The sequence below is a fragment of the Mercenaria mercenaria genome, chromosome 6 (assembly GCF_021730395.1).
Source record: "Mercenaria mercenaria strain notata chromosome 6, MADL_Memer_1, whole genome shotgun sequence".
Lineage (NCBI taxonomy): Eukaryota > Metazoa > Mollusca > Bivalvia > Venerida > Veneridae > Mercenaria > Mercenaria mercenaria.
The window spans coordinates 18958660-18985881 of record NC_069366.1 but is presented as its reverse complement, the minus strand read 5'-3'; the positions used below and the strand labels follow the sequence as shown (position 1 = coordinate 18985881).

The 27222-nt window shown below is 34.9% G+C and overlaps 1 protein-coding gene across 1 annotated transcript; it reads right to left on the bottom strand.

Moving 5' to 3' along the window:
* Nucleotides 1-686: 686 nt before the first annotated feature.
* Nucleotides 687-26247, bottom strand: LOC123549493 (sacsin-like). Its single transcript, XM_053545294.1, has 7 exons — nt 26131-26247; nt 24098-24214; nt 23748-23895; nt 21836-23398; nt 10339-21380; nt 9483-9599; nt 687-5869 (listed from the first exon to the last, which is right to left on the bottom strand). Exons 1-7 carry the CDS (start codon nt 26203-26205, stop codon nt 5705-5707), a joined length of 13227 nt encoding a protein of 4408 aa, XP_053401269.1. The 5' UTR covers nt 26206-26247; the 3' UTR covers nt 687-5704.
* Nucleotides 26248-27222: the final 975 nt, after the last annotated feature.

Below are 27222 nucleotides of genomic sequence, written 5' to 3'. Positions count from 1 at the left end.
GCGGAAAATCACTGAAAAGCGCAAGATACATGGGCGCCGCCATTTTATTTTTGCACGTAGTTTTTGTCTTAAGACAAAAGATAAAAGTTAGGGGTGCCCTGAGGCACCCCTAGGAATAGTCCTAATTTTAGTCTTAATTTCCCACATAGTGCGCATTAAGATTTTTCTTGAAACGCAGTTTTCACCTAGTTTTGCACTTAGGAGTAAAATCAGACTTAAGATTCTTTATGAAACGCACCCCTGACGCATAGAAATAATGAAATATTTTACCTCAAAGTGCGACAATGACTTTTAAGTTGAGAGTCTTGTATGTTATGTTTCAAGTTATTTGGAATATCTATCTGGGCATAAGAAGGTTACAGACCGGACAAGAAAAATTACTTTAAATCTCTTACCACTACAAGTTTGACCTTGAACTTTGAGCAGGGAAGGAGTCAGGGTCTTGCACGCGGCATATCATCTATGTTGGAGAGTTGTGCTAATTTATTTTGAGATCAAATAACTGACGAAACATATCTTGGCTGGACACGATTTGCCGAACACACAAACACACGCAAACAAACAAACACTACGTACGTAGTACTACGTAAGGACTGGCGTTCAGACAAACACACATACATACACAGTCAGGGCTAACACCCTGCACCTTTTTTTAGTTTTATGGAGGCATATAAAATGAAAACGTGTGTGATTACTTATTTATTTCTATTCAGGAGGTGAATCATCAAGATTGTTTTATTGACAGTTCCAATATCGATTAAGAGTTCTTCTACATAAAACATAGAATGCGGTTAATCTTTAGTTTATGTGCATACCTTGATTGCTGTTGGTATAATGTTAGTTATTACGTATACTATTCCTAAGATCGACTTTGACGAATGCAGAATAACCAGACGTATAAAGATATAACACTAAATATAATTTGTATCAGTCAAATACATAATTATACGTTCAGAACAATACTTTAATACTTTTTCAATAACAACGTATGTTTTATACAAGCAAAGGGCTCCCTATTCATCAATGTTACTTTCATTTAATTATTGTATCAAAAAATTAAAATTAGATTTATAAATAAATTAAATGTATATAAACATAGGACGCGCCTCATCTTAGATAGTTGAGTATATCCCTATTTTTATTATACATGATTGGAATTCAACATGAACTTTTAAAAAGTAAATGAAACATAATACTAATCAGTCCTTGTATTAATAATTAATATCAACATAAGACGCGCCTCAACTAAACATTTAGATTAGTTGAGTATATCCCTATGATTTTAAAAAAAAGTTCATAACAAATGTAACACAACATAATTTTTATTAAATAAGACGCGCCTCAACTAAACAAAGTCATCTGGATGAGTTGAGTATATCCTTATGATTTAATAATGTTTCATAACAAATCCCACGCGATAAAAGCATACTTATTCTATAAAATAAGACGCGCCTCAAGTAAAAATCTGGATTAATTGGTATATCCTTATGATTTTATAATAATGTTTTGTTTTTCATAACAAATATAACATAACAAACGTATATTATAGAAAAAAACGTTATATGAGACATGAAAAAAACAAATCAACATAAAACATAGAAATTTAAATTAACCTAATGCAAATAACATTGTATGTACTATTTCCAAGTTTCCTCAATACCTTGATTCGTCATTGAGTATTCTACTCTACTGTCTATTTTTTTTTAAACAGGCGTTCAATAATTTTGTGAAACAAAATATATACATATTAAATTATAATTAGAGTATCTAAGTACAAAGAATTCTGCGTATTCTCGGCTCTCGGGAACAATGTCAAATTCGCGAATCAAACAAGACAATTTTGTTGCAAAAGTACACTCAAGCAAACAGTATCACTTAATTGTTCAAATTAGATTGACAAATAAATATGACCACTCAGTAAACAACAATAAAATATAAAATCAAAACAACAAAACGAATCATAGTAAAACAAATCATGCAGTTTACTTGAACTACTTGCCTTTAGGTATTATATAATAACATACGCGGTATAGTTGATAACATCATCATGGACGACAGCAAACAAAACAAAGAAATTTGAAAAAGAAATGATCCAACTATTTTTACAATATGATGATGAAATGTTCCTTTAAATTTAAACACATGTTTATCCTTAAAATACATAAAGCATACTACTTTTGAATAGATAATTATAATGTGTAGTACCCGCCTCAACCAACAGAGTGAAGTGTGTCCATATAAAAATAAATTATTCTAATTACATAACTACGATAACCTGTAAGGCGTGCCTTAGTCTAGATACCGACTAGATAATCTTTTTGTTTTAGAAAAAATAATTCTTTTATATATTCTGATTTCATCAGTATTGACGTATGTTTTGAGAAGAAAAGGGACATGATTATACAAAATTTGAATAGCCTCAGGAGTTATCTCCTGTGAACTAAACATAGGGTCTGAACACAGACTAGGCGTGCCTCAACGAAACAAACGCATCAGATGAAAAGTAGTTATAAAATGAAACATTTTAAAACAAAAAAATAAACGTCATAACAACATGTACAATAATCAGAGTTCATTTTATTCACACTATATACACTATCCCTATATTTCTTACAATAAAGTAAGAGGAAACTCTTTAGAAGAATTGAGCACAACAAACATAGTCAGAGTCACGTACCGCAAAGTAGACCTTCCACAAACAGAAACTGTAGCAGACAGATACAACAGACTGAGCACTTCAAATACCTCTAAACATGATACATTTAGTCCTCCTGAGCCGCACTTTCTTTCGATTACAATTTAAACATACGTATAATTTTTAAGACAAATATATATTCACATTCAATATTTCAAGTAAAGAAGTACACAAAATTTTGTTCAATTTCTACATGGTTTCGACACGCAAAATAAATCAATGACATAAACATTATAAATCAGCCTCTAATGTTTCAATAATAGCACTGATCCAGATATACGAACAATATATACAGACACCAATGTTATTTACAGTCAGCAGTAGGCTACAGAAATAGGTAACACTAGATATGTATAGCTGCATAAATCATGAAGCAAATTACAGATTGTTCAAAGTTACTTCTCATTAAACAAAAGTATATATCTCAAAAAGTAAATAAATATCATGCAATATACTTTCAAAATCCATGTGTAACACTATAACAACATGTAACATTTATTTTATACACGAAGCAACATTTCAAAATATATACAGAAAAAGATCAAAAGCTAAATCTGTAAGCTGAAGATGTAAACTTCTTTTAATCAAACACTATATACCTGTTCTAATTAAAAGAATTTCAAACCCCTAGCGCTGACGAACACGTAATTTGGAGCCAATGATCTTAACCTTTCGGCCAAAGAAGACCAAAAGTACAATTGTTTAATCTATATTATACACAGTACAATGAATCGTAGAAATGCGCGGTTTGTACTCATATAGTTTTGATATTTCAAGTCCACATATGTTTTCGCAATGTTTAGTAAATGAGAGCAATGCAGTTTTCTTTCTGAAGCATATATATAGATATAGATCTGTATTATATAATTTACTGTAAATGTTTGTGTATAATAGTGTAATATAATTCTGCTATGTAAATATGTTGTGTTCTTGGCATCGGAGGAAATTTAAGTCTTTATCACAGTTAAATGTCGAAATGATTTGAACTTAAATCAAAACTCCTAACAAAAATTATCTTATTTTACAAAAATGCCTGTTCAAAAAGCTGACTAATTCAAAAATAGTCTTTCAGATTTAATGTTAGCAAAATCTATTGTAAAAGTCTGTTGTTATTTTAAAGATATTATCATATCAATGCTTTGATATTCTGAAGATAACACAATGCGTTAAAAAGATGATAAGGGTAAATAGGCCTGTATATACATAGGAATTCTATATGTGCATGTTTTCAGTACTAGTATCTGATAACAATAAAATATTATATGTACATTTTATAAAAACAAAACAGAACATTGAGACGTAAACAAACAGTTATATTTATGCCAAAACGTTGGTCACTAACGTTTCGTATACGAAATATGCAATTATTGTGCAAAAAGTGAACATAGAAATGACTTGAATGCAAGAACAACTACAACTACAAATTGTAGTTCGTATCTGCAATATCTCAAAAAAGTATGAATGTAAATTCGTCAATAGGAATCAGCAACCGTACATGCTTTTAAACACATACAAACATACACCTTTTTGCAGTGACAAACATTTAAACATATTTATTAGAATGAACAAAAAGCAAACTACTGTTTAAATGACACGTACATTTCAAGAAACAGTCATGCTGCATGGGTATTGCTTCTTAGTTTAAAGCATCTTGAAAGTAGTTTACTTTATCATTTATTTTTCTAATTCCGAGTCGACATTAAACAAATGAATACAATCTTTATCTGATCAAGATAAATTACGATGGTATCTATTTCTAACACCTCTATTTTCATTTCAACACAACATATTTGTTCGCTCTATCAATGTCGCTAAAACGTTCGGTTTCAATTTCTTACTCTTAACTTAAGCATGTGTTTTCTGAAAAAGTATCATATGATTTTCAACAACACTAAAATACGTGTTAAGGTTAAACTGTTTTAGACTCTCCATGATACTGTAACTGAGGCAAGCAGACCAATCTTTCATAGATTGGACATGGATATTTTTCTTAAAAAACAAATCACTTTTCAAAACTACAAAATTCAATCAAACATATGTAAACATATATGATCTATAAAATAATTATACGAGTTATAATGCTGATAATTATAATAATGATAATTATCATTATTATTATAAAAATGATAGTTATAAAGATAATAACAGTAAAGTTTCATGTTAAACATAAATACGATGTGATTTATTCTATAATACTATTTTTCTCTTCCAATCAGTGATTCCCATTTGTACCATGTGACCGTCCACAACATTTCCATATTGAATAAGACAATGTAACAACTTTGTCCGCATCCGAAAAACATTTTGTATTTGTCTATCGACTTGTCTATTATGTATATCAAATGGGGTTTAGTACAAATACATCCTAATAATGGTATTGAAAGGTAGTAATCTTTAAGAGAATGACTTAATCTTTTTTGCAGGTTTCTTTGCAATTCTCTTGAAAATTACATTTACAATTTACACAAGTGTTGAACAATAAGTATGCCGTTTTGTATCTTATTGTTCTACACTTAATAAATTGTAAATATTTAAATGAATGAAATCTAATCGAAGTCATTCGATTTGATGTCGACAAAGGGATAAGATCAATTCGTGCTGACAAAAAATATTGAATAATGTATTAGTACTGTCCACAAATATAACAAATGGAAATCAAACAGTCACTATAGTGTACTTTCAAACTCTAATGTGCAAATGTGACATTCGCTATGATAAAACTAAACAAACATTTTAAGATGACAAAGAAACATGCACTTAAACATAAATAAAATAGTGCACATACATAATACATCATATCATTTTTGTTCACTCCCAGCAAGGAGTAAGAAAGCTATTTTTCGCAATGTAATAATTAAAATAACAAACAATGTAAACATGTTAATAAACGTTCAATATATAGATATGGCATAATGTTAGCAATCAAATAGTTCCTTGAAAATTTCTCTAAGTTTTTTTTTCTGCTTTTAACAAACAGTTATATCTGTGTAAACAGTTTAAACAAAACTGTTAGCGTATGTATTCTTCAGTTAGTTTTATTATTTTCCGTGTCACTTCGATAGAGAATTTAGCCACAGCTTCATCAAAAATATCTGACGGAATCTTCGGTCTGGATACTGAATCTGGATATCGCATCCTTGTATGCTGTCCTAGTCGATTTTCTAGCAGTGCAGCCTAAAATTAAATACTGATCGTAATATGATTTTATGCATTTCAGGTTTTCCGATGATATCTAGGTTAGCATGCTTTCACAATATCTTAGTTAGTGTGGTTTATATTCGTTTTTTCGTCCTTACGTTAAACAGTCATCACTCAATATGTCCGAAACAGTTAAAATATGGGTAAGCTTACAAATAGTTACTTATAAATGAATGTTGATCAATAATTTCATCTTAATCAGACACCCATTTCATTTCCTTCAAGATGCCCGAAACAGTCAAAACCTGGATAAGCATAGAAATAGTTACTTATAAATGAATGTTGATCAACAATTTTATCTTAATCTGACACCAATTTGATTTGTGTCACAAAAATTAAACAAGACTCTAGGGAACTGAGTATAATTTATTGAAAAGAACGAAAGAACATGCCCCTAATTTGAAGCTGAAAAATCAGATAGAGCTGAAAGACAAATATGAATACATGAATGAATGCTCGTGTGATATTCTAGTTAAATGACTAGGAATAGATTTGTATTTACATGGTAAAACAGCGTTTACATATTTTCAGTTTCAGTTACTAGTATATCTGATATGTGAACATTTTGACAAAATGGACAAACTGAAGCTTATTACAAAATGCAATTTCGTACTTAAACATGAACGCGTGCGTGCAGAATTACGTCTGGGACACCATGTATTATGCAATGTTAAATGCAGAAATACAGTTTAAGGCATGTTGGGAAGAGACTATATCAGACTAATCATTTACTTTTAGCTCGATTATTAGAATTACCTGGTGACCTATCCTAATTACCTTTGTGTCGGCATCGTTGCCGGCGTCCGCGTCTATGTTCAGATTTTGATGCACTTTTAATGGATCTCTGTTATTACTCCATGGAAATGTTTATAACAGAAACAGATGTTCCCCATCACCAACCACATCATATGACTTAAGGGCCAATAACTTAACACTAATATTTCTAGAATTATGCTCTTTTTTATCTGCAATTTCTGGTTTTGATACACTCCTATTTCTGTTGGTATGAATGGATTTGAATCAAAATCAGAATAAGTGTTTCACATCATTACATTATTATAAGTATATATGTGTGCGACCTATTTTTGTCTGAGATGAACGAAGTGGGGGCCATCCATACTCCCATCCGAACGGAAGATTTTGAAGGGATTTCAATGAAACTGCTACATATGATCACCATGACGTCTGGATGTGCATGAGTAAGCAAGTACTGCCGGGGATATTGATCACTTCACAGATCTAATATCCTCATATATGCATAGTTCATTTCACTGTCAGTATCAAATTAGTCTAGCGAGTGCGATGTCTCTTCTGACAGTTTTTATGTATTTTAAATATATAAATATTTGAACTTGCATTAAAAACAAAAAGTAGAAATAGTATCTTGCTGTGTGACTGCAATGAGTACTTTAGTTTACTTATAGTTTATACTAATTTGTTTTAGCTCGATTGCGATGACAGCTTCAAGCTTAATGAAACCACTCTCTAGTCCGTTTCCTGGAAAAACAAGTACTGGTGTCATATGAGAAGTCATGGTCGTTACCCCAGTGGGGCTCGAACACACGACCCCTGGATTGAGCGACCGACACCTTATTCACTAGACCACTGCTCCCCTAAAGTATTTTAAATGTATAGATGCGTTAACCTTTTCTATCTTTTGCCAATTTCAATTTGAAATTAAGTTTTCTTTAATGTATTGTTTGTAGGTTCGTTAGGATTGTAAAACGATAAAGTTTCTCCCGTACAGCATATCTACCCAGGTCTATCTTTAGTTTATCTATGAATTGTATGTAACGCTACAAACGTATTATTCCCTACTCTTCTAAGCAACCATCTTATAACTCAACGGAAAAACAAAGTATATGAATTTGTTAGCTTAGCAACAAACAAAGTATCATTATAGATTTATACTTAACTTGGAACACTTTATATCAAACAGCCAGTGAGAGGGTTACAAAAAATGACAAAATATTTTCTATAACATGTTCTTAACTGCAAAAATTACACTTGCTTAATCAGGTTTTGTAAGTAAAATAGATAAGAGGCCGATAAATCTTCTTTATCAATGAAATGATCAATTATTATAGCTTTTTAAATGATATACAGCCTGACTGTTATTCGGGCACCGTGATATTGACTTTTCTCGGAATTTGAAAGTGGAGGTGTGGTTGCTAAGTTCAGAGGACTCTCATTAATGATATGTTATTACGATAAGATTTTTCTATGAAAACTAGAGACAGTATTACGATAGGATATAGCTATGAACACTGGAGACAGTATTACGATACACTCTAAATGACATTTTTACGATAGGACTTTACTTTTAACATTAGAGACAGTATTACGATGAAAACTAAAGACATTATTACTATAGGACTTTACTTTACTATATGAAGGGGCCTCCGTGGCCGAGTGGTTAAGGTCGCTCACTTCAAACAACTTGCCCCTCACCTATGTGGGTTCGAGCCTCACTCGGGGCGTTGATTTTTTCATGTGAGGAAGCCATCCACCTAGCTGACAAAAGGCCGGTGGTTCTACCCAGGTGCCCGCTCTTGATTAATTAATGCACAGAGGGGCACCTACGTTACTCCTCCACCATTAAAGCTGGAAAGTCGCCATATGACCTATAAATGTGTCGATGCGACTTTTAAACTAACAAAATAAATAAAATGAATTACCTTTCTATGAAAACTAGAGACAGTTCAGTATAACGATAAGATTTTACAACGAATACTAGAAACATTATGATAGGATTTTACTATGAACACTAGAGACACGAGAGTGGGTGTTACGATAGGATTTTGCTATGAACAGCAGCTAAACATGCTAAATCTTAAAAATATTTCAACAACCATCAAGTGCACGGCTTCTAGCTGCTTCTCCCTGCACAAGCACGCATAAAGATTTATTGACTTATTAAAAGTGACCAGTAGAAAAGTAGCTTTCGAAGCAGACATTTCTTACAAAATCCGCTGCCTTCATTAATAAAGCAAATGTGTTCAAAGGCGGAGAATGGAAAAAGAAACAATGAACAAAACCAGTGATCTGTGCTGAAACAAACAATGTGACGTTCTTTTCTTTTTTCCATCTCTCATTACGTGCCAAATAGTTCTGACTTCTTAGATAACTGTGCGCTCTGATAATGTGTATAGCAACTTTAACATGTCACGTGAATCAAGACGACTGTTATACAGCCTATACAGACAACAGATTGAAACCTCAACGAAATATCAATCATTTGTAAAAGATATATTGAAAGTAAAATAATGTGTTAATGAAAATTTAGCGAGAAAAGACCTAAAGAACTTTGAAATTTTAAAAACTAACTACGTAAAGGTTAAGGGAAACGCTTATATAATTATATTGGTTAGAAACTTAACAAAATTCAATTGGCACATTGATTCAGTATGAAGTTAACGCAAATGGTAATTTGTTTCTTAACAGCTGTTGAAAAGACATTACGAATTTATTGATTTGAAAAACACATGCATATTTATTACTATCGCAACATGTCAAATACTTAAACCGCCTTTTTACTTGGTTTAATAAAGGCTATACTATAAACGACTTAAAATCAAAGAAGTGTTACCTGTTCACGGAGTTCCTTGTTTAAGCCAGAAGCTAGTGAAATGAGAGAATGACTTGATCTCGGTGTCAGATTAGCGTCTTTATAAAACCATGCTGCCTTCAGACTTTTTTCAGAGGCCTGAAAATGTTGTAGATGGGAATTATGTACACGTCTACACACTACTAACAACAGAAAGAAACCTACATTTTACTTGTTCTTTAAGTTAGACGTGACACTTTAACGTAGTATTTTAATGAATAGATCAATTTAATTTTCTAGCGGACCTAAATTTAGTAGTATAATTATTTAATCCTGCCACCCTCCTATGCTTTATTTAACACTCTGAGTGACACCTGTGCTCCTTCCACCAGGAAAAGCCGTGTGACCTATAACTCTGGCGGCGTAGCACTGAACCCGCCAAAAAAGTAGTCATATCAATATTAAGAGTTGATGCATATCAACTATTTTACTATTCTTTACATCATACATGTCCTTCAAAAAAGGGTAGAATAATAGAAGAGAATAGTGACAAATACAAAAGGCAGATTTTTGCGATTTTTCTATTGTAAACGATCCATGATATGTTTCACAGGGCACAGAAAAAGATCGGAGTATCGAACGAAATATATTATAACATGGGAAATCGGTAGAACATGTGAAATATCGTAATTTACTTTCTTTATATAGTTGGCGGTTAACATGAAGTAAATTCAAAATGGAAGAATGTACCTCGTTCTGTTCTGTATCAATTTCAGTAGTTTCCTAAAACCAGACAATAATTCACCAGCGTCATGTTAATATAACAAGAGCTCGTAGAACACGAAATCAGTTTAATCAGAATCTTTCTTTGCGGGAAATAAATCCTAGGAAAACTCACCTGGTGACAAGTATAACATATCCAGTTAAATCCTGGGATACTTTGTACCACAGAAAACATTTCTTCTGCCGATTCAAAGTCTTTCTTTGCTTGCCGCATCCATCTAATTGCTTCTCTTGGATCTCTAACATTTTCTCTATCTTCAGACTTTGATTTATGTCTGTATGACTGTTTATAATCCTCAAAATTGTCACGGAATGCCTTTCCGTGTTTTCGTGCTCTTTTGTTGATGTTCTTATAATAATCTGTTGTTGGGGGCCCCGATGGACCTTTTTTCATTTCTTCATCGATGTCGTCTCCAATGTCTTCACCATTCTCCAGACGGCTTATAACTATTTTCAAATATTGGAAAACCTTTGTGCAATACACCTCCTTTCCAAAATTTTTATCTGGATGCCATTTTAACAGTAGACGCCTTTTTATTTTTTTCCATTCTTCCTCGGGAAGTTGTTTGGCATCCCTCAAAATAGCTCTTATTCTTCTACAATTTTCGTCAAGTGGTAACTTGTAATCAGCTTCCTCATCAAACATCTGAACTTCGCTTCCATGATTTTCTTTCCTCACGAATCTGTATAGGCGGTAAATCGGTACAGTCTCTGACCATCTATATGGATCGCCGGTATCTACTACATACACTCGTTTGATATCTGATGTTATGTTATCTATCTTAATTTCTTGCATAATATGCACATATATAAATATAGGCTCCTGGTCTGTGTTTTCATCGAAATCCAATGCGTCTTCTAACTCCATTGCTACACTCTCAAATTCATATTCCTCAAACGGTTGTATACCTTGTTCCAAAAATGGAAGAAATCTGCTTTCAACATATGTGCCAGGCTTCGGAAAAATAGATCCAACTCGACCTTGCAAAACATCGTAAGCATCAACATTTGATTCATCTAGAAATTCTGAAAACCTCTGAAAGTCTGAAATAGACATCAATGTTGTAACAATTCTCATTGCAAACTTGTCCAAGATGCGATTCGTACATACATCTACCAATTCAGCTAGGCCGTCATTACAAGAAATCAAATTTCTCAAACCATCATCCTCCTCGTTATCGAGAAAATAAAAATTGATTTGATCACTCTCCTCTTCCTTGAAACTTTGATGGAAACAGAGTTTGCGTCTTTCTGATCCGGCGACGATAGTGTCACGATAATACAAAACGGTCTGCAAACCTTCAACTCTTAATGCATGCACACTTAATAGTTTTTTCCTAATTCCCGATGCATGCGTTTCTGTGAATTCCATTTCGCTGCATGTCATTTGATGTTTCACCAGGCGGCATATAGCATTCGCAAACTCATCTGCATGAAAAATTCTCTCAATTTGTCTTGCATTTCTACTGCATTCTAGAATTTGCATTTTATCCTCACTTATGACTTCCCTGACAACTTTTGTCAGAAATGAAGGCTGCAAATGGTCCGGTAGACGTTTGAAAACTGGGACAGGGTCGTTGATGTCTATTTTTAAAGCCGGAAATCCCATAAAGTAATCAATATTAACTTTTTTATCTAATCTCCGTTCTAAGAGCTTGTTATTTGACACAGTCAGTGATGTTGCATTTACAAGCATACTTCTTGAATTGGGTAAATACAATCTGTCAATTTCTGTTTTGTTTTCTTTTGTCATGTCCAATAACTGAACCATGTTACGGAGCGATCTCTCCACAAGGTGCAATTCTGAAACAGTCATTCGGTCGTCTTTCACTTTATTTTTAATTTGCTGTAAAATTCGTATATAGTGCTCAAAAGAAGCGGTTTTCTGGGACCCGAACTTTTCAAATAGGTTGTGATACATACCGTAATGTACTGGTGCTCGATACAAATATGGTTTAACCTCTCCAATGGATTGCAAATCTATAACAATCTGACTCGATGGACACATTTTTGTCTCTTCATACAGATGAATAATTGGAACAACTTGTAGTTGCTCTTGGTACAATGCTACATCTGTCTTTTGTGAATTAAAGAAGTTATACAAATGAAACATTTGCGTGGCTACAAAGGTATTTTTAATATTGTTGTCTTCAAGCATTTTTTTCATAGGTTCGCATATATTCTGACAATGTTTTACGACGGATCCTATGGTAGGTTCTTCAAGTAAACCAAGCGTTGAACGATCTGCTTGACTGAGACCTTCACATACATCAGACGGAATAAGACAAACACTGCTCCAGCACAATGTTATGTTTTTCTCTGTCGCAGAAACACTCTGGTTAAAAGGAATGAGACGTAATGCATTGTCTACCTGTCGAAATATGCCAGACATAAAACTGTCAATGGTATGTGGCACTACAAAACGAATATCCTTTAGTACTTTTAACGTTTTCTTTTTCCATCCTGACTCTGGTGGGTGCTGTAAACTTTGAACCAGTGAGTTGGACTTCTGTTCAGTAAGATCACTTACAATATTGAGACCTTCAGCTTGAATTTCCCTCGCAAAACGAAGCATCAGTTCATCAGTTACAATCGCGTTTAAACCAAGTATTTCAAGAAATCTTTCCCATTCCTGTCCTCGCAATTCCTCTGGGAGGAAATCTGTTTCATCAAGAAGTTGCAAAAATACCTCATTTTTATGAAGGTAAAGTTCACTGACCCTCTTTTTCCTCCCATTGCTATCAATGAAAGCTAGGTGTTTCAATTTTTGTATTACTTCGCTTTGTTCAGCATCAAACTCCAAGCAATTCCGTAGATTATCTCTAAGATACGTTATATGAACTAACCAGTGCTTTTCTGAAATGCCGCCAAATGTTGGAAGAATACTTTCTCCATAAATAGACAAAATGCTGGATGTTTTCAGTTCTAGGAACTTATAAAGCTTATTTAATCCTTCTATCTTCTGGATCAGTGTTGTTTTATATTTACAAGCCCACTCCTTAATTCCATCTAACGGTATTCCAGATGGCAATATCAGAAGTCTACCAGCCTCTTTAAGGCTTGTTAAAGTTCCATGTAGAGTCAAATAAAATGGCAGCTGCTTAAGCAGATCTTTCGCTGAATTATTTTCACAGTTTTCTGCAATTGAGTCTAAATGTCTTTCAAAGAATGACAAGATTACAATTCCATCCTCACTGGATAGGTCCTTGCATTGTTCTATATCTGTTCTATGAGCAATAAGACAATGAAGTAAAGCCGTTGGATTTTCTGGGGTAGCAACATACCTTTTAAGAGCTGATCTTGCATTAGGAGAAGCTCTGCAGTAACTGAAGGAACCTTTGTCAATATGTGGTAAATCAATTTTGAGCAGTAACTTTATTTGATCGGTTTCATAGCTTTTAGTCAAGTGAAAAACATGGTGGCTTTTTGAAAATGGAACTAGTGCATATGCACATTTTTTCTGCTGTGTCGGTAAGAATGACCAGTTCCCTAGCAACTGAAGATTTTTGTTAAATAGTTCATAATCTATCCCTGTGTATGAACTATTAGCTGCCCGGTCACAAAGAAAATCATACAACTCTCCTAACCATTCTTTTGACAGTGGCATGTCTTGAACTTTGCTGAATGTAACAATTTTTCCGGTACCAAATTCATTCACTGATAAGTTTTGAGGAAGTAATTTAAGGAAATCATTCGTCGTAAAGTCTTTGAAATATCCGGCATCAAAAAGTGCTCGATCTAAGATAAGACCTTGTATATCATCATGTAGAAACAACTGCCCGGTGTCTTTCAATAATTTCCAGTACGGTGTCACAAATACACTTGCGCTCTTTGATATAACTCTCAATACATTGTCAGCCGTCAACAGAACTGGTAGACCGTCGAGGGCAGTGGTATATTCTTTGTATAACGTTATGTAGTTAAATATACGGCATAGATTATGTTCCGTCTTAAAGCGCGTACTTTCTATTTTGTCTCCCATGTTGCCAATATCACAATGACCTTCATAGTCCTTATCAAAAGACTTTAAAAAGTGCACCACATACTCTGGTGAAGCCGTCGGTATGTCTTTTATTTCTGCCTTTAAAATAGACTCCAGAATAAAAGAAGGAGATGTTATCAGTTGCATTCCAAGATTTCTAAGAATGTTACCTAATGCAATACTTTCCGTCTGTTTAGTTTTCCAGTCCGAATACACAGTTTTCAAATATGATTTTATATCATCGAATACCCCTTGAAACGAATTTTCTGACATATTCACATATGTCCATGAGATACAAAATCTCTGGCTTGCTTGAGGGTCCGGACTTTCTTCAGTGGCTTCAGTGTAACTCAGATCTTGAAAACATCTGTCTATTATAAGTGGAAATAGACTGCACTTCGTTTCAACGGCTTGTACATAAAACATTTTGAGAAGGTTTCTCCAAATGCTGTCGTGAACATCGTCATGCTTTGGAAATTTATCATAGTACGGTTTTATTACCCAATTATGCATCCGATACAAGATTGAGCTTTTTAGTACTGCCGATTCAATGCTACTTTGAAGATATTCAATTGCTAAATGCCACGCTGGAACAATATTGTTTTCCATTAAGAAATCATTCCATCTTCTTCCATCTCCATCTTTACACACATCCCGTCTGGCCTCGTGGTCAAGGATGAAATGGCCATTAATATGAACTGGAAAACCAGTATGAATAGGTAAAGGCAGTATACAGAATGCTTTGCCTTTAAAATGGGATTGTTCATCTGCGATTGAAGTTTGTGTTTGCGACAATTTGTTTTGACTCGTCTTCTTCTTTTTAACCGGTAAACTAGTATCTTTAACAAATAAACCAGACAGAGGACAAGCTATACCACCAAGGGGAATTTGTCCAAACTGCTTCTTTTGAAATGTGACCTTGATTTCATCTATGTCCTTATTTGATTTTAAACCAAACATCTGTACCACTAGGAAACGTTCTACTTTTTCATTATCCTCAATTTGCATTTCATACATTATATGAGACGGCTCCACATCTAAATTACCGCTTTTATCCTCTTTGTTCACTTTAGTGAGGCTTTGGACTTGCTCAAGAAAATGTTGTTTACTCAAAGCGGCATTCTGTGATATTTCTGTTTTCACGGAGTATTCCTCAACAAGTGTTCCAGATGTTAAATTGGACACTTTGATGCAACTCACATTCTTCAAAAATATTAATGCATGAAACATTTCTTTGATAAAGTCAGATAGAATAATGTCCATTTGTTCTGTGCTAACTTCTTCCTGAATGCTCAAACCAGATTTTGCCTTCCTCAGCGGAAAGCGAAACACAGTCCCTGTCTCTGTTTTCAGCAGTTGTTCACTAGAATAACCCAGCAATGAATTTGGAAAATTTCGTTTCAAAAGATCGACTTTACACATTTGACCTGGTTTATGTTCAGTTGCCTTAGGAACATATTTACACAGAGGATCTAGGATACACAGTCTTCCGCCAGAATCTAGTTCAGGACCTTTAGTTAAGAACGAAGGTGTGTCGGTCAGATGGTATACAGCATTAAATCCAACACCATATTGTCCGGTTTTTGTGGGATCCTGGCTTTTGCTGCCTTTACCTAGATTATGTATACCAACTATGTCTTCTTGTGTAAAGGAACTGTTGTTGAATACACAAAGGGCAGGTCCTTGCAACAATGGAGAACCAAACGTTCTGTCAGTTGAATGATCCCTATAGTCTTTAATAAAGTTGATTTCCGTAGCTCCTGCGTCATCTGCATTCTGCAGCAACTCTTTCATTATGCTCGAATCACATGGGTAAGCCTGAAGGAGATTGTGAATTCTTGTCTCTAATTTTTCTCTCTGTCCAAATGATATTCCAACAGACATATCTTCAAAACATCTTTCCTCTTTTGCTTTTACACCTAAATGAAAAGCAAGTTTTGCTGAAATGCTTGGGTGTAGCACTTTCATTGAATCGCTTGTTTCAAATTCTTCATTTTCTATAACAAGTTTATACGTAGGATACAATTCACAATGGTTGTCAGGTGCCAGTATCAAGTCATGCTTGTCGGGAAATTCGGCATATGAATTTCCTTTAGAGGTCATCAAATCGTCTAGTAAAATCAATAAAATGTTCATTTCTTCTATATCATTTTCAATGTTTTCGCCCCAGTGTATGTGTTTTTGTTTGATCACCTCTAATATATCATCAATATCAAAAGAGGTTTTCACACCTAAAAATTTATAGACTGATTTTCTGCTTACGATATCAGTCTCAGACAAACGATAGAGGAATGGTTTGCATTCTGTTTTCATTTCAAAAGCAACTTTTGATGTATGTATCAAATGTTTGCCTATCAGCACAACGTTCTTGTTTTTTAAGCTTATCAATGCATTGAGATTACTCACAGAATTTTCCGTTACAGCTTTCATTATATCTTCAAAATGATCAAAGAGTTTCCTGTGAATTCGTTGTAACTCATCATACTGTAGATCTGGTTCTTTGTATTGTTCTATTAACAGCTCCGTCTGTCCTACAATATCGTGTAAAGGTGCTGTCTCTAAGGATTTGATACCTAAAACGGTGACAATATCTTGACTTCCTCGTTGGATTCTGGGTTTTAAACTGCTAATGATACCTTCGTCAGCTATACATTCCACCATCCCGACAAAATCTTTGCAATTATCTTGATATAGAGAATTCGGCTTGCCGAGTATATAAGGCTTTCCAGAACCTTTGTGCTGATCACACCGTTGTTTAGCATCAAACACAATAATATCGCAGCATGTGCTCTCTGACTTCCATGGAAATAACCATGTCTTTGGGCGAGGTAAAACAGGAAGCATATTTATGTCCTTAATTTTCTTTAAGGTTTTCGTTTTGTCTTGTAAATGTGTTAATACGTTAGTAAGGCTAAGGTATCCCAAAACATTTACACATCTGTCATAAGAACAGCTACAACAGTCATTAGCTATTCTCGCTACTGATTCACATCGATCTAAAAGAAAATTATCGGAAAGTCTTTTGTCGTTCATGCCTAGTGTAACCAGAATCGTAAGAATTTCATCACTTCTCATTTCCTCAGTATCTAGTGGAAAATAACCTTCATTTACATGGAATAGCAAAGCAAGCTCAGACTTCGGATGAATAATCTGAGAAGGCTTGCGCAATATATTATCCGGCTCTGTTGGTATGCATCGAGTATTTATCAGTGTTGCGCGTACTTCTTCGTTAGAACTGTACAATGCTGCAATAATCAGTTTATTGCGATCATTTGTCCGATTCTGCCAGAATGGATTATGTATTTCTTTTAAAAATAACATGAACAATTTCCTTTTTCCTATTTTAGATGATTTTATCCTCTTCTCGTTCGTTTTGTTACTTTGTTTTAACGCGTTTATAACAAATTCTGGCATGTCTACGAGCGTTTTCTGTGGTCGGGGCTTAAAACGTGTTACTACCTCGAATGCAAGATTGCCAATAGCGCTTTTCCGTAACTGTGGGTCAAGGTATATGACGTCTTGAAATGAAAACCATGTATAGCTATCATGAAAAACTTTGATATTTCTTTTGAAGATGTACCTATAGAAAGACTCTTTAAAAGGTAACGCTATATCTGAACACTTGTCAGGCCAAAAGTCAAAATAACTGTTTTTATTGTCATTCTTAGAAATTGTGGATGCAAGTAACTCGAGCAACTGTACTTGTGCTTTTACAAGAGCATCTTCCATCACAGCATTATTCCAGGCATTGCTTGTACTGTTTTTGTCATCTTCAGTGTGAGAAACAAGTTGACGCCTGTCAGATGTAACAGTAAAACAGCCATTGATTTGCACAGGCAGTTTGGTCTTTATTGGCAAAGGCAAAAAGCAAAATGCATGGCCATCTTTGTAAAATCCGGCTTGTAGATCATCTAACATACAAGGTATCATTCCATCTTGCATATCGCAAGACATATCGCAAGGTATCGCTACGGCTGAAAGCGGTATTGCCCCTTTCATTGACAATTTTCTATACATATCCATTGACTGTCCTTCACCTTTCGCCCATGAAATTAACCATGTCGTCGTCGTTGAGCTTTGTGGGAAATCGTCAAAATTCGAAAGTGATTTACGGGCAGCATTGTCCAATGTTTGTTTCACTACCGTCTTATGAATCTCCTGAAAGTCTTTTGCACTTTTCATTATTTCTGGAACCCTTGCCAAGACCGACTGATTCATTTTCTCAAGTATACCGTGATACATTCTCCAGGTTGTCTTTTCTACTTCGTATATTAGTTGCATATTAGAAGCGGTGGTGTCTTTTTCTACAATATGGAATATTTCTAGTTTTTTAACATTCTGTGAAAATATAAGCATGTTACCAGCAGTTTTGATAAACATTTCCAGTAGTTGTTTCATTTCATCCTTCGTATAAGGAATCGAACATATCTGACTTTCCCTCGCTTGCTGCTTTGTTCGCAGTGGAAAGCGGAATAGTGTTCCGTTTAACCCAGTAAACTTTTCATCAAATATGTTACATCCGAATATTTCATTATATGGCATTAATTGGTCTGAAAACCCTGTAGACAATGTTTTGTTTGGAAGTTTAAATCTAAGACCCTTACGTCCACTGTTGTAAACCCGGCCAAGATTTCGTTTATGTGGATCAAAGAAAATAACGTTTGAACCTGTGATGAAACTTGGCAAATCAGTTAGATTGTACACAGAGCAAAAGCCTAAACCAAATTTTCCAATTTTAGTTTGGTCATTTAGTTTTGTTGCTCCGTTCAGCTTTTGTATGTTGTCTAAATCTGCTTGCGTGAATGATTTATCGTTGTAAACAAATAATGCGGGTCCTTGAAAATCTTTCATCTCTTCACTGAAAACCTTTTGCTTGCAATGACAATTTTGACGTTCGTCGTAGAGAAATTTAACAACGGAAGCACCAGCATCATCTGCATTCTGTATCAGTTCTTTTGGAACAGACAGACCATCGGCATAACCTTCTAACAGAGAATGTATTCTCGCTGTCAGTTGTTCTTCTTGGCCGCATTCTTGAATATCTAGTTCTTCAGCTTCAAACAAAAGCTTTTGCGTTCTAGATTTAACTCCCATAGCTCTTGCTGTACTTTCAGGAATCATTTCGTGTACAATGTGAACACTGTCATCGTCATCGTAACAGCAAGTAGGATCATCATTATAAGTACATTCCGAAGCAGGAAGTAGAGTCAATGATTTTGGGTTTTTGTCACAGACCATCATTAAGATGTTCGAAACTTCAAATTCTGACCCCTCTTTGACAGATGCTGCTATTTTTTCAAGGACATTTCGGACAGTTTGTCTATCCTGGTTCAACTGTTCATCTGATTCGTGCTTAGTTTGCTGTATTATATTAAGTGTGTCCAATAAAACCTGTGTATCTTGTCGTTGTATACAACCATAAGAAATATATAAACTGTACATGTCGCTAAATTCTGCAGGTAATGTATAGAAGTATGGCCGCAAATCTAGATCGTCCGAGTGTCTTTCTATAATTGTCTTCTTTGGCGAAGCAAAGCAGGAGCCAGTCCATATCCAATCTGTTACTGAGAGCATTTTCATGTCATCCTCTTGCATCGAACTTAATCTGTCATGTATAAATTCGTATATAGGCCTAACAGACTGCATTACCATGGATCCACAGTTCACTGAATAACACTTCGTTGCCATCTTTAATTGGTCTAGTACTTGAATCATGGGAGGAGCTTCCTTCCAGTGGAAACATTTATTTAACTGCTCTGAAGTACAGAGTGTTGTTGGCATCGTTCCACCAATAAGGTGACACAGACTAACCTCTCTTACGTCTTTTGGCTTTGCAAGAGGGAGTTGCTGCGAAAACCATTCAAAGCAGGCTGGATATGATGACACTCTGCTTGACTGCAAGGGAATGCAGTAAAGTTCGTTTAAGCAAGTCTTTAGATTCTTTCCGGATTTGGTTCTGTTATTAAGCCTGTCTTGTTTTAACGCTAAGATTTTCATAAAGGCATTAGCTTTGATGGGAATGTCTTTGTCATGCGTACCTTCTTTCGTCCATCTGTCCAAAGAAATCGCTACTTTGAGAATTATATCAGCGGTAATATGATCTTGGCTCTTCAATCCAAGAACCTTTAGAATTTGAATGTCATTCTCGGTAAGTATTTTCTCAGGTAGCATTAATTCCTCAAGTAGCAAATCATGCAAAGTCAACTCAGATGGATCAAATAATTCTGAAGGTTTTTTCAAAGACGTTCCGGCTTTAAGAAATGATACATCCGAAGCCGCTTTTACTATTTCACTATTTGTTTCAAACAGGCTGAATCGGCTAATGAAATATTCCATGAAATCCACTGTAAACTTCTGATGCTTTTTACTTCTCTTTATAAAGCATTTGAGCGTTTCTTTAACTAGGCACTCCAGGTTAACTTCCTCTGCCCCGAGTTGTTTCATTATCACCTTAGCATCGGAACTGCCTACTAAGCATTTGTAAGGCAGACGGACATTTTCTGGAAACTCTGTGCAATTAATAAATCTTCCACATTCTAAAACTGAAGAATCACTGCGGTTTCCGTTTAAGACATCCACCGCTTGAAATAGGTTTAATTGTTTTAGAAATCGCACAGCGGTATTATTTGAGAGATGGAATTGACATTTGACAAGAAAGGACACCAACTCCTGTTTATCGTTCCATGTACAGCGTTGGTTAAAGAGTGAAACGTATTTTACAGTAATTTTGGATGAATGCAACGCTTGGAATAAGCGGATAACACCTTTCTCTGTTGGCCAAAATATAAGCGGTTTTATTCGATCTTTAGGAATCCAAGCTGGCAAACTTGGCAAAATGGTAACACCGAGTGTTTCGAAACATTTACAAACCCCGTCAGGCAAGTTGTCGTCCTTGTATGATTTCAGAACGAGAAAATCAGATAGTTTTACCAGATCAACCATCTGTGGTGCCTCCCATGTACCTCTTCTCAAGACTGGGACAATATCAGTGCTGTCGAAAAGACAAATATCTTCTACATCTTTCAGAAATTGCCAGACATTCTGCAACCAGGATATCGTTAAAGTTTCATTTAACCTGGCACGCCCGTCAGTGCCTGACTTAATGTGGTAACTCAAGGTGGCTTTAAGAAGCCGTGCGATAATAACGGGGGTCGCATCTTTTATTTGAAATAGTCCTGAAATGAATGAAACGGAAATAACAATTAGTCAAAATAAAATGGCTATGTATTTCCGAAACTGTAAAAGACGTGGTTATTCACGTATTCTACTGGATTTTATTTGACAGTTGCTAATCCTAAGCGAATACAAAACTTCGCAAAATACGTTACTGATTTATTTCAAGTATGTTTTGAGTGTTGTTACCTAAAGTGACTCATGTCGAAACCCTTTTAAAAGAATAACAGCAGTTACTGTCTATTCGTCGATCAATATTTCTTTTACTATTCAACTGTGAATAAGTTGGTTTAAAACATGCATCTCGTCCGTATCTAACACATTCTCCTTAGAAATAACTCCTAGGCTTACAACTATTTCACTAACGGATCAAATTAAACCAACGACCGATAAAATATAACAAAGAATGATACTTTTTACATTGCTTACTAACTATGTGAAAGGTACACAAGCTTACCCTTGGCAGCGATATTCTTCAAATGTTTGAATATATCAAATCCAACCAAAGACGAGTCTGCTAGTACTCGATTTTCCAATCCTGGGAAAATATTTGCAGCTTCTTCTGGACACGAGTAGATAGCCTTTTCTTTTTCATGGAAGCATTTCCATTCACCTGAAGAAACTGGAAGTAGCTCAATCCCCTTCAGATTCTCATATTTTTCCTCAAAGGAAAACAAATACAAAAGGACATCCGATTTCTGAGATTTTGACATTTCTTTGTAAGCCGTATTCTTGCGAAGTAATGTGGCCAATGAATCTGAATTGAGATCACATAGCTCCGGAATATGAGTTACCAAAGTGTCAAAGAGGTGTGATTGGATTCTAACGTAACTACAACCTATTACAGATAGGCATTTTACTACTGCCTGCTGGACATACTTGACATCAGACGGCAAATACCGAAAAGTTGCAAAAGTGGCTTGAGTAGGATAAACCCAGGTATTTTTGCTCTCGCTGAACAGGAACTGCATTCCCTTCAAACGATTAAACAGTTCAATTTCAAGGACTGTCCATCTTTTCGCAGTTTTGCTTGAACGAGGCAGGCAATTGTAAACCCTCTCAATGGAATCTTCCGTATTCTTGCAATCATTTGACATCTGAATTGTTGATTCGATTAGCTTAGAATATGCATTCGGTAAGGCATCTTTAATGAGAAACTGGTTCCATCGTATTGACTTGTCGTCTATTTTCTTGCCATGTAGTTCATCAGTTTCCCATTTTAGATGATGGCGATTCTGGCTTAAAGCAAAGAATCCATTTACATGTATTGGTAGTCCGGTCAGCTGTATGCCTTCTCTTGGTAATGGCAAGAAACAAAATATATGCCCTGCAAAAGACTTTTCGTGTTGATTCAAAGGAATAGCTACACCCACGTAAGGACTATATCCCAGAGTAGAATCATTGATAAGTCTTTTAAATTCTGATGATGCACTTGAACCAACGAAGTAATTCACGATCAACCATTCGGTACGTTCCGACTTTTCTGATACAGTTGAACAAACATTCATCTGTATCGTATTTGATACGTCTTTATCTGTAACTCCTGAAATGAGACTGTCCATTTCTGTCTTGAACTCTCTTCTTTGCTGTCTTACTTTGGAAATATTTTCTATTTCAACTTTTATTTCTTCTGTTTTTTCAATGTTCTCGCTCTTACGTGTACTTAAAGATATCATCTCTAAATTTTTCAAGAATATGAGAATACTCGAAGCTTCCGGCTCAAAACCTTGAAATAAAGTCATAACTTTGTCTTCGTCATAAAGTGTTTCAGAAAGTTCCGACTTTATCTCGCGTAGAGGAAACCAAAACACAGTTCCAGGAAAGTACCCGTCTTCGACAATGTCCTTACATAATCCAAATGTTCCATCAAATGCTGTCCAAAATGCTTCCGAATCTAATCCGTCTTCATTGCCTCTTACATCGCTCATTTCAATCATTGCATTGACCTTGTTGATGGAATGTTCAGATCTTTGAGGGTCAATCAAAAGTAGCATCTTGCCACTAATCACACATGGATAATCTTCAAATTTTAAAAGAACAATTCGTCTGCTAAATGAATTCAGATTCATAACTACTGAAATTGAGCTGACTGGTCTAAATTTGTTTTATATGATCCAGCTTGATGCTTGCTGTTTATTTATCCGTAGATACAGTCAATATTTTATTATACTTTAAATTTTGTTTGAACATCATATCAAGATACAAACACAATTAGTACTAGTATACATAGAAATATCATGATACAAGTATATAAAGCTTATTATAATTATCTCTGCTTTTAATTAAAAGAAGCATGATTTTGAAGTAAAGTTCTTGCATTGCATTGTTAATGGATTCTAGATAAGATGTTTTACAATTGGGTGTCTTACCTGTGATATGAAAAACAGATTTAAATCCCAATCCAAATCTGCCAACTTTAAGTGGATCTTCTTCCTTCATACTACTGTATATCATTTTAATACCCTTCCAGTCGTGTTCTTTGAAGACTTCATTATTGTATACACAAAGTGCCGGACCCTAAAATGTTTTATAATTACTTCAATAATAATGAAGCATTGGAATGTAAAAATGATAGCTGCCTCTTGACAGAATCGTTCGCACTGTAGAAATATTTCAGGTTTATATGCAAGAGCATTTTGTTACCTCTGTTATTTATATAAAAGAAATGTTTCCATACACTATAAACTTGTCACTTTGTAAGTAATATTTTAATGCTTACTTTGAAGAATTTTGTGAATGTTGGAGTTTCTTCATTTATGTCGCAGTTGATTCTCCTGCCATCGTAAAGGATTTTCACTTCACTGGCACCGGCATCTTCGGCATTTTGAATCAATTCCTGAAATAAGTAAAGTAAATTATTTTGATATTAATTTGTTTAAAATTAAAATTAAACAGACAATAAGAATAGTGAGATATAAAATAACAATTCCAAGAGACACATAACAAGAAGGCCATAGTTGACATGAGTCGCTCAGCTGACCATGACTGTTTGACCTCATGAATGGTAACAATTGTATATAGCATAAACTAGTGAGCCCTAAAAGGGACCAGGAATTCCCAGTTATAACAGAGTGAGATGACCTCATAATAATGCTACATACCAAGTTTGATGAAGATCCATCGAGTGGTTAATGAGAAGAAGGTATTTAAAAGTACTTATATTTTTAGTTCTATATCGACCCCTAAATGGACTAAATGTCCTCATTTGAACAAAATTGGGAGAGGACCTTCTATAACCAAGTCTAATGAAGATCCATCAAGTTCTCCATGAGTAAAATCGTTTTAAAAGTTTTTTTTGTTTTACTATTTAAGCTCTAGTGGGCCCTAAAACGGGTCAATTGCCCCCATTTGAACAAACTTGGGAGTTACCTTGAGAGGGTGCTACACACCAATGTTGATGAAGCTCCATCAAGTAGAGAAGTTAATGTACAGAAGTCGTTAAAATGTTTCTTTATTTAGAGACCTCTGAAAGGGGCTAAGCGCCCAAATTTGAGGAACTTACACATATGCTACAGATTAGGTTTGATGAAATCCAGCAAGTGATTCATGTGAAGAAGTCATTTAAACGTGTTTTTGTTTCATTTTTCGCTGTAGAGACCCCTGCAAGTGGCCAAGCACCCCGATTTGGACAATGTTTGGAGAGGACCTTACACTGATGCTCCAGACAAACTTTATTGAAGATCCATCGAGGGGTTCATAACAAAAAGTCGTTTAAAGTGTTCCTGTTGTCAGCTTTAGCGGCCCCTAAAAGGGACGAAGCACCCCCGTTTGAACAAATTTGGGTGAAAACCTTAGAGTTATGCTACAGACCAAGGTTGATGAAGATCCATCTAGAGGTTAATGAGACGAAGTCGATAAAGGTTTTCTATCTTTAGCTCTAGTGGCTCCGAAAAGAGGTCAAATGACACCATTTGAATCAAGCGCTTCATGATAAGAAGTCATTTAAAGTCTGTTTTTCTATTTTTGCCCTAGCGGCCCCTAAAAGGAACAATGCTCCCCAAGATAAACAAATTTGGTAGATGTCCATACAGTGATGCTACGGACCAAGGTTGATGAAAATCTGAGGAGCGGCTCTTGAGAAAAAGTCATTAAAAGGTATTTCTATAATTGGCTCTAGTGGCTCCTTAAAGGGAGAACCTTATGATAGTGGACCAACCCGGGATACGCCTGTCACATGAACGAAAAGAAAGTAATTCTCCTCGGTTTAAAATTAAACGAACCAACAGGTGTACACCGGCTACGTGCGCAGGAAGTAAAAATTAACAAACTTTAATTTGTTATGATTTTGTATTGTGACCTGTTCCATATAAGTTAGCATTTTTTTTGTGGTTTGTTTTTTCCTTTTATAAGTATTTACCAGAATATCAAATGTTTATCCGAATATATATCGCGAAAATAAATGATTTGCTGCTTACCTCATCTCGCAAGACCGGCGCATAGGCCGGATACGAATTGACCCAGTAATAACTCAACCTGAACAAAGTTCAGGTGAGCTAATAAATGACACATTTTACAATAAGAATAATATAACATTGAATAACACGCACAATTATACAATAACAATAACGAAATATTGAATATAATTATCATATAAAGAATAACGAAATATAGAATAACAATTACAAAGTTTACAATATGAATAACAAAACATTGAATATCAATAGCAAGCACACAAAACTGATAACAGATGTATAATCTAGCAACGTTTGGTATGTCAAATATGGCACAATTCAGATTTTCTTTAACAGTTACCTTGAGTATTTGACCTCCATCTGGGTAGTCGGACAGTATTCCCTTCAGCTGTTTGATCAGTGGAGGCTGTTCCATTGAAGAGTAACATATTTTCTTTTTCCTTTTCCCGTCGCTTTTAGACGCTAACAAACATAATGTAAAGAAAAGACAAATAATTAATATAGTATAAGGGGGAGCGATGGTCTAGTGGTTAAGGTGTCGGCCGCTCAACCTGGGGGTCGTGGGTTCGAGCCCCACTAGGGTCACGACCATGACCTCTCAAATGACACCAGTACTGGTTTTTGCAGGACTTGACAGTGGTTCAAATAAGCATTAAGCTTTCATCACAATCGAGCTAAAATAAATTAATATAAACTAGTTAATATAGTATATCAAAACTGTTTTACAAAAACTCGTAACATAAATAATAATGAATGTAAATTTGTCTTAATATGATTTTCAAAGCAGTTCTAACTTAGTAACATAAAATTTCAACTGCTTGAATTAATATCAAGCAAATGTCTTTTACTTAAGTATGTTTTGCTTTAACACTTATCCTGCTAAATTTCTATAATGAACTTGTCCATCTTTCAATTTGGACAGTACCGTTAACTGTTCTAAGGGGTGCTTTCCAAAAATATACTGACTAAATGGCGAACAGTGCAAATCTTGTTCAGACTGCACAGGTGTGCAGGCTGATCATAATCTAAACTGGTCGCAAGGGAAGGATCAATTGTGTCCAGCATGGTGAGGGTTAAGAGAGTGCGTTCTTTGGATGTGGTTATTCCCTACAGATTTTATCGCCCTTGGAATTTGTTTTCAAAGTACAATGTATAAAATTATAATAAATGCACACCTCTCAAACCAAACTAAGATGTTAAAACGTGCTGTAACTGGAAGGTATATTTTGCATGTGTTGCAAAGACCACTGTTATTATATCACTTACTTTACAAATCTTTAGAAATAAAAAGTCAATATAAAAAGAAGACATTTTACCCATATTTCTGATTTGAATCCCGTATCTATTATCTTTTATTCATACCGGCCACTGATACCTGAAACAAATGATCAATGGTACAGTAAAAATAAAAACATTGTCTTATAACTATTTT

Bases quoted from the DNA above. Each gene is read 5' to 3' on its own strand.
- LOC123549493 (XM_053545294.1), bottom strand. From the start codon at position 26,205: ATGGAACAGCCTCCACTGATCAAACAGCTGAAGGGAATACTGTCCGAC. The intron at 23,896-24,097 runs GTAAGCATTAAA...AAAACATTTTAG, and splicing joins CATTCACAAAATTCTTCAAA to GGTCCGGCACTTTGTGTATA. The intron at 21,381-21,835 runs GTAAGCTTGTGT...CATTCATTTCAG, and splicing joins GAAGAATATCGCTGCCAAGG to GACTATTTCAAATAAAAGAT.